Source organism: Gorilla gorilla, chromosome X, assembly GCF_029281585.2.
Source record: "Gorilla gorilla gorilla isolate KB3781 chromosome X, NHGRI_mGorGor1-v2.1_pri, whole genome shotgun sequence".
Classification (NCBI taxonomy): Eukaryota; Metazoa; Chordata; class Mammalia; order Primates; family Hominidae; genus Gorilla; species Gorilla gorilla.
The window spans coordinates 35,084,072-35,101,231 of NC_073247.2; the positions used below are offsets into that span (position 1 = coordinate 35,084,072).

Sequence of the window (17,160 nt, forward strand, 5' to 3'; positions counted from 1 at the left end):
TCCTCAAGCAAATATCTCAACCCTCAGACTAGGTCTTCTGGTGTGTTGTTCCTTCCCATGGACCACTCCCCTTCCCTCCAAATACAGCAAGATCTTTATAAAATAACTTGTTCAACAACTGTCTTGTTGACTATAAGCTACACTAGGGAAGGGATCACGCCTTTCTCGTCCTCTTCTACATTCTCAGCACTGGGTGACAAACAGGCACCATAGGAATATTTCTTGAATGAATGACTAGATGAATATTGATCTCTAAGTGCCCTTCCAAACCCAGTTCTCTCTGAATGTTTCCATCTTGCAGCCCCAATGAGGGTGTCTCTTTGGAGCTTTCTTTTGATGTCATTTGCACATTTATAGTATCAGTAGCAGAGTGGCACTGCTGATGTTAGAGACAAAACATCCAGTTTCTTATGTTCCATGGTCAGAGGACAGTTGGGGTTTGCCACTAGGCCAAACACTTCTTTTATCACTTTCTAGGAGGGAAGAATCTAACACGGAAAACCAAATGGAAGGCAGAAGATGTAACCATCTAAACACACGAACATAAATAGCACCCAAATTGACCCAGCTGTGCAGGAGGCTCTGGTGGGTGGGGGAACACTCAGACAACATCCCCACCTTTGTGGGAACAGTGGGGAACATTCTGGTGAGAAATCCATCCCATCTTTCAGCAGGCAGATATTTTACCCACACCCCTCCTGCTGAAATAATAAGACGATTCTCTAGTGACTAATGGATTTTAGCAAGTCATGTAAGACATTGATGCCATGAGCTTACCCTTTCTTTGAAGCCAGAAGGTGAAGTCTCTGTGTTTGAGTAACTGAAAGTAGATTTGGCTTAGGGAGAGATTTGCTTTGGCTGGTTGGGAGGTAGGTCTCTGAAAGAAGCCAAGTCCTCTGTTGACATAATGAGATACCCGGCTTCCTTCAAATCCTAATTATTGCTCTGCTAAAAATATTCGGTAATGAGCATGATCAGAGAACCTTTTTTATCATGCTTTTCAGAATTGCGGCATTTGGTTATGGAGCTATTTTAAGAAGCAGCAAAGCACATGTTAATGAAGGAAACTTTCAACAGTAGTAGGCAATATTAGAATGGTGATGAGTAATGTGGACCTTACAGTCTATTTAATTTAAGCTCCATCTTTTCATCCAGCTTTGCTAGAGGATTTTGACACATAGTTCTGACAAGCAGAGCAGAGTGTTGTAAAGCTTAAGTCATGCCCTTGATATCTCTGGTTTCATTTAAAGAGACTTTTGACTTTCAAAATAAGCCATGATTTGAGTATGAAAGCCAAATATGGATGCTGAGGCCATTTCTGAGCATCTTTCTCCCATGACGAATTCTGGCCTTCTCTACCTGGGTCCCAAATAGATCATTACTGTGATTCTCCCTCCTGCTAAGGAATCAGCAGAGCAGATTTGATGGAGCACAAGGAAGGGTCCTTGCACATAGGAAAAGTTACATCGAGTCTTAGCCTGTGCTACTAGGGCAAGTAAAATGCTACCTGACTATTCAATTTGGAAAGGGCATTGTGGTGGATTAAAGATGGCCCAATTCCCTTCCCCTGGAATCTGGGCTGGCCTCAGTGACTTGCTTGTACCAAATGAATGTGGCAAAAGTAACTCTGTGTGACTTCCACGACTAAGTCAGAAGAAGCCTTGTGGCTTCTGTCAAGATTGCTTTCTCTCTAGATATTACCTTTCAGCTGCCATGCTGTGAGAAGCCCAAGCAACATGAAGAGGCCACCTGTATGCCCCAGTGGCAACTGCAACTGAGCGCCGTGATCGTAGCCAGCATCCAAGGCCAGCCACGTAAGTGTACCACCTGGGAGCCCCAGCCCAGTCGAGCCTTCAGATGACCACAGCCCCCACCAACATCTGATTACAACTGTTTGAGAGACCCCAAGCAAGAACTACCCAGCCAAGCCTCTGCTAAAATCCTGCCCCACAAAATCATGAATGAAATCAAGTGGCTCTTTTAAGTCACTAACTTTAGGAGTCACTTTCTTATGCAACAATAGGGATGCTGGATTGCTAGAGTTAGAAAAATGTTGGACTTGTTCCTACACCTAAACAATTGGAACTTGACATTTTATTCCCCAAATCAGGAAAGCAACATATTCTTAGCTCACTGACAGCCACTCACCCAGAAAGAAAACTGCCACCAAATGCTTATTCCTATACACTATAAGGTAGCCAAGGACCTACTGCCCCCAGGAAACACTGATTCAAGAAACCCTGGGGATAACTCAGCTGGATGAGAATGCCTGGTCCAGATCTTTGCTACTGTAAGTGAGGCCTATGGACCTAACATCTAACAACCTGAGAGCTCACTAGAAATGGGAATCTCTGGCCCCACCAGACCTACTGAATCTGAATCTGAATTTTCACAAGATTCCACAGATGATCTGAGGCATATCTAAGTTTCATAAGCACTGGTCTATAACAAATCCTTATGGCAATTTTAGGAAAGGAGCAGCTGGCTCATAGTTCAGATCTTACAATGACTTTAAAGGGTATTTATCAGGCCAGGCATGGTGGCTCATAGCTATAATCCCAGCACTTTGGGAGGCCGAGGTGGGAGGATCACTTGAGCCCAGGAGTTTGAGACCAGTCTGGGCAACATAGGGAAACTCTACAAAAAAGTTTAAAATTAGCTGGGCATGGTGGTGTGTGCCTGTAGTCCCAGCTACTTGAGAGGCTGAGGTGGGAGGATCGCCTGAGCCCAGGAGGTCGAGGTTGCAGTGAGCTATGATCATACCACTGTACTCCAGCCTGGATGAAAGAGTGAGAACTTGTGTCATAAATTAAGTAAGTAAAGTAAGTAAATAAATAAATATTAATCACGCCATGCTGTAACCCATCTTGATGTAACTGAGGCATCTGCCAGTTTCTTCTCCAGTTCCAGAGCAGACTTCCAAGTCCGAAGTGTATGAGGTTTCCTTCCTTGGAACTCCTCACAAACAAGATTGAGACTTGAGAATGTCAGGCCTCCCATTATCCAATGCTCTTGACTTCTCAGGAAGTCCTTCCTAAGAGGATGGTACAGTCCCCACCACCCGCCCTGCAGGGGATGGCATGGAGCTTCCCAGGCTGGCCCACAAGGAGCGTGAACCAACAAAAATGCCATCAGGGAGAATACATACATTTTATGTAACAATAATTTTTCAAACTAGTATCCAATGTTGTTTTCATTTCTAGGGATCATGTCTGTCCTGAGGCCCTGTTCCCATGGACACTGAGACCTCGATGACTTCAAGGGGAGGCAGATGAAGCTGAGAGTACAGGAGGCCGTGTTCAGCCTTCAACTTCTAAAACAGGCTCTTTTTAAGGCTCATTTAAAAAGAAGAGTTAAGAAAGGCAAGAATTCCACTAGGAAGAGCCAAGCTTTGAGGAGTATAAAAAGGGTATTATAAATCCCAGAAGTGTATTTTGAACTATTAAGAACCAGAGGCTGAGTAGACTCAGGGTACAGAATGTTTGACTATAAGCCCTGGAGTGTATATTAACCCTGGGAAGGCATGAAATTAATTAAGGGGCAGTTTTCTGCTCTCCAGGAAGAAGAAAAGCACCTCTGGGAGTTGAGGGGAGGAGTGCAGAGAGGGATCGGGAGGCGGACAGCAGAAATGAGAGAACAGGAGTGCGGTCTGTCCCTTGCTCTGACTCAGGTTCAAATCCCAGGGGCAGGGGCAGGGAAGAGACCCCTTTAGAAAGCTCAGTGCAGGGCCACTGGCACCTTGTTTATGGCCAGGAATTTTGGAAAGAAATAGTTTTACAGAGGCCAACATGGCGGGCAGGTCAGACAGGGCCTGACATGGCTTACTGACATTGCCTGGTTTCCCTTGCCCTCTAGTAGATTATGGAGGACAGTTTTTAAGTTTCCTGGGGACTCTCTAGAGGAATATGGAAGGAAGCCAAGATTTAAGATCAGCATGACTGCTGGGCAACACACCTATAGCACAGGGAAGGGAATCCTGTGGCAGATGCTGTGGCCAGGACAGGCCAAAGTGGGGAGATGACAGAGTCTCAGAGGCTGCCACAGGGGTCTGGTAAGTGGGGCTGATGGCTGAGCATGTCTTGAGACCTCACAACTAAAGATCCCCATCCCATGCCAGGCCAGAGTGCTCCAGAAACTTAGATCACCTCAGGAGAAAAAGGCAAAAAGTTTACTCTACACAGTCTAAGTACAAACCTAGAAGAGTCTGAATGATTTCACATGTCAAGTGTTTTTTTTTTTTCTGTCAGCTGTGGAAATGGGGTTTCCTAGTTAAGTTTAGTTATGGAAACCACTTATGGCCCCCCAGTTGCTCCTTCCCACACAAAAGACCTGATCACGGCACTCCCCTGCCTCAGAACAGTATTTGGTTCCATGTAACTTCAAATGAAAGCAAGCTTCAACCAGCTTGTCCTGCCAGTCTCCATCTCTGCCTCCCACCTCCACACACCCTACACTACATTAACATGTTTATTTTCTCCAGATATGCTGTGCTTCATACAGTCCCACCTTCGAACATGCTGCCCTGGCCTGCTGTATTGTATATACTCTGCCACAGGCTGGTTATATTTTGGGTAATTATTTATGTCTGTCTCTGCTCTCTCTCAAGGGTGAGGTCTATGTCTTATTCATTTTCTCCCATACAATTCCTGGCTTATAGATGCACTCAGGGGATTCATATATTAAACAATGACAGCCAAAACCATCCAAGATGGAACGGGCTGCCTCAGAAGGCAGGGAGTTCCCCATCATGGGGAATGTAAAAGCATCAGTTCTGCCAGGAGCTGGCAATGATGCCAAGAAGGAGATAGGAGCCTGGGTCAGTGACCCTTAGGAGCCCATCCTACCTCAAGAATCTGAAGGTCCATGAGTACCAAGAAAAGGCTGTAGTGGCAGCGGGCTGAGTGGGAAATGGTGGGAGCAAGCTGAGTGGAGTCTCATTGGTCCCCAGGAGTGGGGAAGATGGCTCTGATGGCACATGTCAACAATGGCTCTAGTATAAGCAGGGAGCACTAGACTTCTTGAAATCCCTATGCATATGGTAACTCACTATAGTATCTGCACCTGCCAGATAATGGTTTAATGTATGTAGGAAGGTATGCATGGGTGTACCTACAGTGCCTATAGATGAGATGCATGGTAGATAGTAAAATAGCAGAAAATAAGCCAAGCCATTAAAACATTTACCCATTTTTTTTTGCCTCCACATGTGGTACCTGATAATATTACTAACATGTGACAAGATGACACTAGAAATATGGCAGGACTAACTTTGGACAGAAGGAGTCCAGATGATTAACTAGCCAGTTATCTACCTTCTTCTGGAAGGAAATTTCTTGGGAGTATCCAATAATCTCATTGTGAAGACTTAGTTATGAATGAGGAGAATGGCTGCCATTTAAGTAATGGGGTCCTGCACTTTTCGTCTGATGAGCCCGGAAATTAAGCCTTAGACCTGAAGTTGAGCACTTTGGTGCTCAGGTTCATTCCTATATAAATACCTAAATGGTATCTGTGCCATAACTGAGCCTTAGCACATGCTAACAGTGGCTTGTAGAAGCCGCTTGGGGGACATCTAAAGTTGTAACTCCCTGTTTGTATATACTGCAGATGTCCCAGGGCAGATGTCTCTTATTACACCTGATTATTGTGATGTGGTTGACAGGTGAGCACAGGGGAATGCCTCACCTGCTTCCTTTATGTGCTTGTAAACATCATCAGAGCCAGCAGAGGAATACGGAATGTCATCATGAGCCACAAAGTCAATCTGTTGAAGAGAGAGAAGAGTGATGTCACCACTGGGATGGATGTGCATGTCTGCAGATTTGAAGGGGGGAATAGTGACTTCATAATGCCTTTTCAAAATAAGGCAGTTGTATGTTACATTTATAGTGGAGACCTGAATCCTTGGCTGAAATGTATTTCCAACTATTTTCATTTCTATGAGATAATGGGAACTAGAAGAATAAATGTTTTGGTTTCTCTCCTTTGCTGGTCCCTCTTTCTTGTCCTACCCCAGAGAGTAGGATTTCTTGGCCTTCTGTCCTTCTGCATCTAAAGTTTCTCCTTGAGAGAACTCATTAATTCTTTGAATTTTTATCATCCCTCCTATGATGAGGAACCCAAATCTTCATTTCCTGTCCCATTGATGGCAATGGGCACTCACACTTAGGTCACATTTTATACTGTGAAAAGGAATTTGTCTCTTTCCTCATTCGATCCTCATAACCACCTTGTGAGGTGGGCAGGCCACATGTTACTACTTCAGTTGGGACATAAGGTGCTGAAACTAGAAAATTTGTTAGATTTACCCAAGGCTTAGAGACTGGAGTGGGCCGCTGGGGCACCAGGCCAGGTTTAGTGGGCTGCCAGGGCACCAGGCCAGGTGGGCTTAATTCCCACTGCATCCCTCTCTTTTACCACATCTTGCTGTCACTTTAAATCATCCTGTCCTGAATTTAATTCATCTTCCTGAAAACGAGTGACCCCTTCCAATGGCACTTTTATTTTATTTATTTTGGGTCTTGGGGAGACCCAAACCTTGGAATAAGCCTCTTTTCTCTACTTATTTCTCTCACCCTAGGTTCTGCTGGGATGTGTGCGTGTGTGTGTTTGTGTGCACACATGCATATGTAGGTGTGTGCCCATCATTTTCTCTCCATTGCAACTACACCAAATCCAGGACCTGGTCACCCAGATTACTGACACCAACTTGTATCTGGCCTTCCTCACTGTAGGCCCCCTCCTCGCCAAGCCATCCTGCTGTCACATGGGGTATCCTCCTTAAACAGGTTTTTTTGTTTTTGTTTTTGTTTTTTTCTGGTCATCCTCATGCCTGCTCATCTTTATTCCTGTTTCCTGCAACATCAAGCAAACACTCCTTGCCTAGATTTTAAAGCCCTGTATAACAAGCCCTTTATAATGGGGTTTCACTCTACCTTGAGAGGTAATTTAGAGTAGCAGTAGTTAAATACTTGAGAGGTAGTTTAGAGATAGTTTAGAGTAGTATGATTCCCTGCCCCACTACTTGCTGGCTATATAACTCATAAGTTGGGGGAAAGATTCAATCAGGATTTCTCAAGCTCAGTACTAGTGACATTCGGGACTGGAGAATTCTTTGGTGTCGGGAGTTGTCCTGTGCATTGGCACATGCTTAGCTTTTACCCACTAGAAGCTGGTAGCACCCCTCTAGCTGTGACAACCCCAAATGTCTCAAGACATTGCCAAATGTTCCTCAGGGCAAACTCACCCCAGTTGAGAATCACTGGATTAAATGACATAATTATGTAAAAATGCTGAAAAACAATTAGTACGGAGTATATCCTCAATAAATGTTTATTATTATTATTATTATTATTATTAATTCTATTCTTAGTACTCAAACAGTTCATTTTCCTCTCCAATGTATAATAACAACTTCTCAGGGTAGCTGTGAGATTGAATTCAATTCATATAATGACAAAGCCCTTAGCACAGTGCCGGGCACATGGTAAATACTCAATAAATTACAGCCATCATTATCATTATAAGTATCCCCCATAATGCCTAGCACATGTTGAATATACAATAGATGCTTAGTAAAAATGTGGTAGTGATTACTGGAAGTAAATCATATTGTAGTTTTTCCTTTTTCTTTTTATTCTCACTGGGAAATTGTCTCTTCAGCTATTACTCATGCACATTTATCAGTGTTCTCTATTCTCTTCTGCATCGTGGCTTTAAAAATAGAAAAGAAAATTCTTAGAACAGCTTAATCTTATTTTTTTTGTACTGCTTATAAAAAGAAAGAATAGCTCCTAATGTGGGGCTGGTAGGGAGATACAAAGCACATAATTTGATGCAGATCAAAAGAATCTCTCATGTTTCCAACTAATAAAAATCTTATGTCAGTAGGATTCTCAGGGTCACAAAATCATAGATATAAAGTTCTTTCTTTAAAGGCTGACCTGTGACTTTCTGGATAAGATGTGTGTTCATTTGTCCCATGAAAAAGAATGCCTGTGAATCGATAAGCATCAATAATGACGGTGGTGATGGTGGTGACAATGACATTTTTGGAGCTCTTGCTATGGGCCAGCCAGTGTTCTAACTGCTTAACTAAGATTACCTCTTAGATCTTCAAAACACGTCCACAAGGAAGATACCAACATCATCCCATTTTACAGTTGAGGTAAGCGAGTACAGTGTGGTTAGACATCTTGTTCAAGGTCCCACAACTAGGAAGAGATAGAGGCAGGATTTGGACCTGGGCGGTTTAGCTCCAGGGCCCATACTCAAAGAAGTGAGAGGATACCAGTCCTCGGGCTTGGGCGGAAGAAAGGTGCCACATCAAGCAGTTCCACATGACAGTTCCTGAAGTTACCTCTTTTAGAAATTGAGAGAGACTTTGGGCTTTCCGTAGTCTTGGCTGCAGAACCAGACTCCCTAATCTTGCTACTTAGAGAATGTGGGAATGAGAAGTACCTTGTGTTTTTCCAGAAACTCTGGCGTGAGTGTCCAGGGAGCATCTCTGATAACTTCGTCTACGTAGCGACAGTGTCTGAGAGCTTCGTATCTCTCGGCTTCATTCATCACGGTGAAACCTTTGAATTTGTGGGTGAGATCATCACTGCAAACTAAAACAGGCAAATGCATTAAATGCCATTACTCGGCCCAGGACCTACTCACAGCCACCCTGGTTCAGACAAGGCTTCTTCAGCAGGACAAAAGAAGCACAGCCTCGCTAGGTGCTTGTCATAATTGTAAGCAGTTTTTAAAGGGAACAAAGGATTTGGAGAGCAAAGTAAGCTAAAATCCACCGACAATTCAGAATTTCATTTTAATGCTAATTACATCTGCATTCTCCACTGTGGCTTCTATTAAAATTATTCTCTACACTACCTAATGTGACTTTCATATCTTTTTATTTTCCTATCCCACCCCTCAGTGAAAATTACCATTCAGAAATAAAATGACCAAATGAACAGACACAGGAGGGAGAGAAGGAGAGGAACCAAGAGGCCTGATTTACAGGAGGTTTGAATGGTTTGAACAATCAGTTCCAATTATTTTACTAGATTATTGTACTTTGTAACCCAAGTGTGAGACAGACAGACACACACACAAATACATATACTTCTGTTCCCTGGATTGAGGGCCAGTCACTACACAACAGGTCACTCAATCAAGAGAAGAAAGTCATAAAATCAAAGGTTTGATCTAGTAGAGTTCATCCTTTCACATCTCTCTTTTTTTTTTTTTTTGAGACAGCGTCTCGCTCTGTCGCCCAGGCTGGAGTGCAGTGGCTCCATCTCAGCTCACTGCAAGCTTCGCCTCCCGGGTTCACGCCATTCTCCTGCCTCAGCCTCCTGAGTAGCTGGGACTACAGGCACCTGCCACCACCCACGCTAATTTTTTTGTACTTTTAGTAGAGATGGGTTTTCACCGTGTTAACCAGTATGGTCTCGATCTCCTGACCTTGTGATCCACCCACCTCGGGCTCCCAAAGTGCTGGGATTACAGGCGTGAGCCACCACACCCGGCCTCCACATCTCTTATATTTTCTAGATCTCAGGTTCCTGAACCCTCAAATGGGGATATCTTCCACTATCAGCCTTAGAAAAGATGTTTTGAGAACTTAGAAAAAAAGTGCTTTTAAACAAACTGAACAATAAATACTATTCACTATCCTATCTTTTGGTTGGCCAAGGCAGCTTTCCTAAGATCTCCTATGTGTCAGGAAGAAATATCATTGTGGGTACAGTCCCTGTTTACCAAGATCCCAGTGAGAGCCTTGCGGTGGCCAGTCAGAACTACCCTGACTGCTCTTTGCAATGAAATTTTTTTCTTTAAAATATTATGTACTTATAATAAATTCACTAATTTTTTTTTGAGACAGAGTCTTGTTCTGTCACCCAGGCTGGAGTTCAGTGGCGTGATCTTGGCTCACTGCAACCTCCACCTCCCAGGTTCAAGTGATTCTCCTGCCTCAGCCTCCCTAGCAGCTGGGATTACAGGTGCGTGCCATGACACCCAGCTAATTTTTGTATTTTAGTAGAGATGGGGTTTCACCATGTTGACCAGGCTGGTCTCGAACTCCTGACTGCAAGTGATACACCGGCCTCAGCCTCCCAAAGTGTTGGGATTACAGGCATGAGGCACTGTGCCCAGCCAATAAATTCACTAATGTTAAGTGTACAATATGTGTTTAATTTAAAAATTTTAACTGATGCATAATAATTAACATATTTATGGGGTAAAGGGTGATGTTTCCATGCATGTATACATTGTATAATAATCTAATCAGGATATTTAGCATATCCATCACCTCATACCTTTATCATTTCTTTGTGGTAAGAACATTCAAAATTCTGTCTTATAGCTATTTTGAAATATACAATATTGTTAACCATAGTCACCCTAATGTGCAATAGAACACCAGAACTTATTCCTCCTAACTGTAACTTGGTACTCGTTGATGAACTTCTCCCTGTCCCCCGTCACCTACCTTCCCCAGCCTCTGGTAACCACTGTTCTACTCTCTGTTTCCATGAGATCAGCTTCTTTAGATTCCATATATAAGTGGTATATAAACACAAAGAAATACTATTTAGCTATGAAAAAGAATGAAATCCTGTCATTTATGGCAACATGGATGGATCTGGAGGTTATTTTGTTAAGTGAAATAAGCCAGACACAGGAAGACAAATACTGCCTAATCTCACAAGATGTGTTTTAAAAACAAAAATATGATCATTTTCTTGGAACTGAATGATGGCCCACACCCAGAATCAAATCTGGCCACAGAGTAAGCACAGCCAACAGTCACACTCAGCATCCTTGGAAAACCTTCTTTTGTAGCCCCTTCACATAATCCACACCCAAGCCATCAGGAAAACTGCAGGCTCTGCCTTCAAAGCACACCCGGAAGCCATGTTTTTCTCAGCACCTCCACTGCTCCCATCCCCACCCCTTCATCATCTCTCCCAGGGATGACTGCAGTAGCCTCTTAACTGATCTCCTGATTCCAGCCTTGCCCACTCCCAACAACCTATTCTCATTGGCCAGAATGAGCCTGTTGAAGCTTGTCAGTCTGTGTCATTCCCAAATTCAGAACCCTTCCCGTCTCATTCAGAGTAAAACCAAAGTCCTCCAGTGGCTGACAAGACCTACGCCTCTGCCCACTCCTTGCCTCCCTGACCAGTCTCCTAGTGTCTCCCAGCTCCCCGGCCTTGCAGTTTCTTGAATGCTTCTTCTCAGGTCCGGGCCTTGCACTATTCTCCAAACCTGGAATAGTTGTGCTCCAAATACTCATAGAGCTCACCTCCTCCTCTCCCTCAAGTCTTTCCCCCTACCCTCTTCTTTTTTTGTCTGTGTTTTTTGGACAGAGTTTTGCTCTTGTTGCCCAGGCTGGAGTGCAATGGCACGATCTTGGCTCACTGCAACCTCTGCCTCCCGGGTTCAAGCGATTCTCCTGCCTCAGCCTCCCAAGTAGACCCACCCTCTTCTGAATTGTGATCCTCTGCTGCGTTACTTCTCCCCATGACACTTGTCTCATGTAGCTGTCTTATTTAGTTTTATTGTTGGTGTTCCCCTATAAATTCCCTGAGGGCAGGGACTTTTGTTTCATTTTCTGATGTACCATACGTGGCCCCTAGTAGGCTTTTAACAATATTTGTTGAATGAATTAACAAAGCCTGATACATATAGATACTCAAGAAATATTTATTATTATTTACAATAATAGATGTATATTTATCTACAGGTTCCTTCTTTTTCTTTTCTTTCTTTCTTTCTTTCTTTCTTTCTTTCTTTCTTTCTTTCTTTCGTTTCTTTCTTTCTTTCTCTCTCTCTCTCTTTCCTTCTTTCCCTTTCTTTCTTTCTCTTTCTCTTTCTTTCTTTCCTTTCTTTCTTTTCTTTTCTTTTCTTTCTTTCTTCCTTTCTTTTTTTTTTTGGACACAGAGTCTCCCTCTGTTGCCCAGGCTGGAGTGCAATGGCGCGATCTCAGCTCACTGCAACCTTCACCTTCTGGGTTCAAGCAATTCTCCTGCCTCAGCCTCCTGAGTAGCTGGGATTACAGGCACCTGCCACCACACCCGGCTAATTTTTGTATTTTTAATAGAGATGGGGTTTCGCCATGTTGGCCAGGCTGGTCTCGAAGTCCTGACTTCAAGTGATCCACCTGAGTCAGCCTCCCAAAGTGCTGGGATTACAGGCGTGAGCCACCGCACCTGGCCTACAGGAACATTTCAACAACATACATGCAAAGGAGAGACTAATGAGCTTCTAGATGCATATAAATATACATATATATATATATGCCTCTGTATCTCCTATACATACTTCCTGAGATGTTTTCTATTATAAAAGTTTATATTACCAAAACAACATCAACCATATGTCTGGCCTGAAAACTGATGATGAGTATCAGAATCACCCAAGGAGCTTGTTAAACACATATAAAGAAAGCCAGCTCACTCCCTGAGATTTTGATTCAGTGAGTCTGTAGTGGGGCCCAGATAGCTCTGTCTTTGGCAAGCTTCGGAGATGATTCTGATAAAGACAACATTTGAAAACCCTGAAGCATATTATAAATAACTTGAGTCAAGAGCTCTGCCTGTCTTTAAATCACCCATTATGCCCAGAGGTGGGGGGGAAGGTGGGCAGGAGGGACAGGTAGTAGGGCCATAATAACTATGTATTGATTTATTGACTATATTAGTTTTTGACCCCATAAACAGGAATTCTTTATGGGCCATGCAATATGATTTCATAACTAATCTAAGACTTTTTGAATGTTCTTTTAGGACCTTATTAAAATACTACCCTGAGAATCATATTGAGCAGAAATGGATTTCAGATTCATCCATTTTCTATTTTAAACAGCACAAAACTAGGCCGTGCCACATCCTCCCCCTTTCTGAATCTGCACCTGAGCAATTTGGTATAACTTCTACATGACCGAGATAATGGCCTACTGATAGAGCACAAAGAAAACAAACATCCTGTTTATGCCAATACGGGGTCCTATTTTCCTATCCCAGGAGTGACCTCAAGAAGCAGCTGAACATGCTGACCAGTTATTGTCTAAACATTAATTACGCCCAAAGCAGCACTGTTGTTCTTGAGTCTTGGCAAATGCACTCTGACAACCAGATGGAGAGCTCTGGGCAGCGGTATTCCATGGATGAATTCATTGAGCTATCTGGGAACTCATGCTGCAACTAACCTATGCTGGCAGCTCACTGTGCTCCCACAGGAGAGAAAATACAACATAGGAATTGAGCTTGGGAGCCCAACAGACTCGGGTTCTAATCCCAGCTCTGCTATTACCGGAAAAGTTACTCAAACTCTCTGAGCCTCAGTTATCTGGTCTTTAAAACATGGTGAAGTTTTGAGAATTAAATTTGATCATCTTTATGAGCAGAGTAATGCTGAATAATGTTAGCCATTTACGAATAGTAGTAGGAAAATACAATCATTCATGGATCTATTCCTTCAGATTTTGTGTTCTGTCTTTTCCCTGCTCCCTACTCCAAGCAGGTATGAGGGCCCAGTGGTACAGACTCCTTTGTAGGTGCTGTGAGCTCAAGTTGCTAGTAGACAGCCTGCCTTCCTGGCTGCTGTTTTCCTGAAGCCAGAGCAACTTGAGGGGTATTCTGGAAAGAAGAAGACAATGAGAGAGGAGATCTCTCCAAATTGCAGGGAAAGGGCCAAATGTCTATGGATCCCACAAGCAGCAGATGCCAGTGGCAGGACCTCAAGAGAGATGAGAATGTGAGGCCCTAGGCATGGGAGTTCTACCTGGGAACAGACTGCAGGTGACTGAACTGTGATAGGTGCAATGAATCTGCTCCCTTCTAGTAATTATCTGGGCTCAGACAGTGAGGGCAGTGCAAAAATAGCCCTGGGTTGAAGACTGGAGGCCCCGCTCCTGTTTCTACAAACATTGTGGACACTTGTTTGACTCTGGGGAGGTAAAGAGAGCCCAGTAAAGTCTGAGACTAGGCCAGGCGCAGTGGCTCGCGCCTGTAATCCCAGCACTTTGGGAGACTGAGGTGGGTGGATCATTTGAGGTCAGGAATTCGAGACCAGCCAGGCCAACATGGTGAAACCCTGTCTCTACTAAAAACATAAAAATTAGCCGGGCGTTAGTGGTGCACGCCTGTAATTCCAGCTACTCAGGAGGCTGAGGCAGGAGAATCACTTGAGCCTGGGAGGCGGAGTTTGCAGTGAGCCGAGATCACACCACTGCACTTCAGTCTGGGCGAGAGAGTGAGACCCTGTCTCAAAAAAAAAAAAAAAAAAAAGACTGAGACTGAATTTCCTACCAGTCAGGCAAAAGGGACTCTTAAAGAATATTTAGTTCCAATTAAAATATAATAAAATAAACACAAGTTTGTGGAGTAATCTTTATGTCTTCTATAGTAGTAGTAGTATGTTTACTGTTATTTTTATTGCCCTCCTGCGAAGCAGAGGTGGCTATTTGGTGACTCTTTAAAAATTTTTTTAGGGAAAAAAAACACACTAGTATAAATTTTAATTCCTTGGTCTGTTTTTAAATGACACAAACTTGTAAATTAAAATGGAGGAAAAAAGAGCTTTAGAAGTGGAGAGTCTCAATTCACTAAAATAATGCCAACAAGGTAAGCTTGCATAGAAGAATTTTCAAATTATTACTGGCTACATGCTTAAAAAATTAGAAGTGCAGATATTGGGCCAGGTGCGGTGGCTCATGCCTGTAATCCCAGCACTTTGCGAGGCCGAGGTGGGCAGATCACTTGAGGTCAGGAGTTCGAGACCATCCTGGCCAACATGGTGAAACCCTGTCTCTACTTAAAATAGAAAAATTAACCAGGTGTGGTGGTGCATGCTTGTAATCCCAGTTACTGGGGAGGCTTAGGTGGGAGGATTACTTGAACCCAGGAGGTGGAGCTTGCAGTGAACCAAGATCATGGTACTGTATTCCAGCCTGGGCAACAGAGTGAGACTCCATCTCAAAAAAAAAAAAAAAAAAAAAGTGCTGGTGTTATAATCACAGGGCAAAACCATGACGATTGTGGTGTCTTTTACTGCCTAAGGTTGAGAAATAGACTATAGTACCTCCAGTTATCACAGTTTCTGGTCCTTTAATAAATGATTTCTGACAAATACCAAGTATTTCTACCAAATACTTGTCCCCATACTTGCCCTGAACAAAGTGGTTTCATGAGTGAAGTCTTCGCTCCACCCAGGGGAACTCCTACAGCAAACCTACCTGCATATGGAAAGGGGACCCTAGTTAATATGGCAGGCCCATTTAACTCACTGTAAGCATTTTACATGTTGACCACACATACAGTAATCAAGATCCAGCCTTTCAACCAACAACACAGGACACCTATTCTTGAAGACCTCCCTAACTTTCCTCAGTATAGAATTGTCTGCCATTAAGTTGGTTGGTTTGTCATTCTCCAGAAAGATAGTCTAAGATAAAGGTCTCCTTAAACTAGGATACATATACCCTCATGGACACACAAAGACTTTTCTTTTTTCTTTTCTTTTCTTTTTTTGAGATGGAGTCTCGCTCTGTCACCCAGGCTGGAGTGCAGTGGCGTGATCTCGGCTCACTGCAACCTCCGCCTCCCGGGTTCAAGCAATTCTCCTGCCTCAGCCTCCCAAGTAGCTGGGATTACAGGCGTGTGCCACCACGCTTGGCTAATTTTTGTATTTTTAGTAGAGACGGGGTTTCACCATGTTGGTCAGGCTGCTCTCAAACTCCTCACCTCATGATCCGCCCACTCGGCCTCCCAAAGTGCTGGGATTACAGGCATGAGCCACCGCACCCTGCCACATAGACTTTTCAAAAGGTATCCACGAACAGGTAGTTTTAAACGAATCAATGTCCAGATTCAACTTCCAGTGGTACACTTTCCTAATATTAACTAGGTCAAGAAAGTCTCTGGGTCCAAAGCCATGCTTACTCCACTTTACAAAAGAAAGGCACCACCCAAACCTTAATATGTTGCATTGGAAGGGGTGGAGGGCGATTTAGCCTTCAGGGCAAACCAAATGGAAATCTCAGTTAGTGACCATTCAAAGCACCATGAACCTATGAAAGCTTCCTGTCTTTCCCTGTCTTACACACATTTCTGTTACAGGTGAATCCTAGTGTTAGAAACTCAGTATGGTAGAGTGGAGAATAATGCAAATTTTTGCCCAACAACTTTGCCTCTTCTCCCAACTATTGTCAAAAAACACACGGATCTTTAGGGATAAGGCCCAAGAACTCAAAGCAAAAGGAGCATTGGAAAGAAATAATGAATGCTAAAAAAATGGCTTTTTCATGTAGTCAAGGGTAAGCATTTTTTCAGCTATTCTTAACACTCATATTGAATCCTAAAAATGGCTTTTCTCTTGTAGATAAGAGTAAGCATTTTTTTCCAGCTATTTACTTGGAAATCACTTCAATAAACCAAAGCTATATAGGCTGGTACTGCTGCTTCTTAGAAATGTGACTAGAATATTTTCTAGAATTATCAAATTTTTCAAGATACATTGGAATAGACACATGGGTAAAACATTTACATAATTTTTTACAGACTTCATACGCATTACTTAAAAAGGAAGTTAAAAACCTGTGTTATCAACTTATATCATAAAATATTTATTCTATTTACAGGTCATCCTAATTCATCTCATTGTCTATAATGTTTATTTTCTACCTCTTTATAACAAAAAATAAAATTATTATCTGCCTCCAGACCAATTACTTTTTAATAATATATGCCCCCTTTCTATCTTTAAATACATAGGAAAAGTTTAGTCATGGTATCTACTAAAGATAACTATTTCTGTTTTTCATATTTATTTGATTATTCCCAAAAGGCAAACACTAGAATTTGATATATATATATATACACACACACACACACACACACACACACACTCACACACACACGTGTGCCAATATTTAGAGAAGGAATAACATGCCTTTTAAAAATCATAATCTTCTTCCTATAAATATCACATAATTTTATGTATAAATTACATTGCATTACTACAAACTAAGTGCATTGATTTATTGTCTTGTCTTGTTTATAACTTATTATATTAGATCTACATCATTTTAATCTTGACTGATTCTATTTTACATAATCCATTCTATCATTTATTTTTGAGTGTTTTTTATAAAGCTTCTTGAAA

The 17,160-nt window shown here is 42.6% G+C and overlaps 1 protein-coding gene across 3 annotated transcripts in view; it reads right to left on the bottom strand.

The window, feature by feature from the left end:
• Nucleotides 1-17,160, bottom strand: part of PCYT1B (phosphate cytidylyltransferase 1B, choline) — a 112,886-nt gene that overhangs the window by 19,793 nt on the left and 75,933 nt on the right. For all 3 annotated transcript variants that reach the window (XM_004063925.4, XM_004063924.4, XM_019019509.3), the window contains exons 4-5: nucleotides 8,461-8,612; nucleotides 5,686-5,764 (exon numbers count right to left, since the gene is read on the bottom strand). In XM_004063925.4, coding sequence (XP_004063973.1) covers nucleotides 5,686-5,764; nucleotides 8,461-8,612 — 231 coding nt within the window. The remainder of the gene's footprint in view (nucleotides 1-5,685; nucleotides 5,765-8,460; nucleotides 8,613-17,160) is intronic.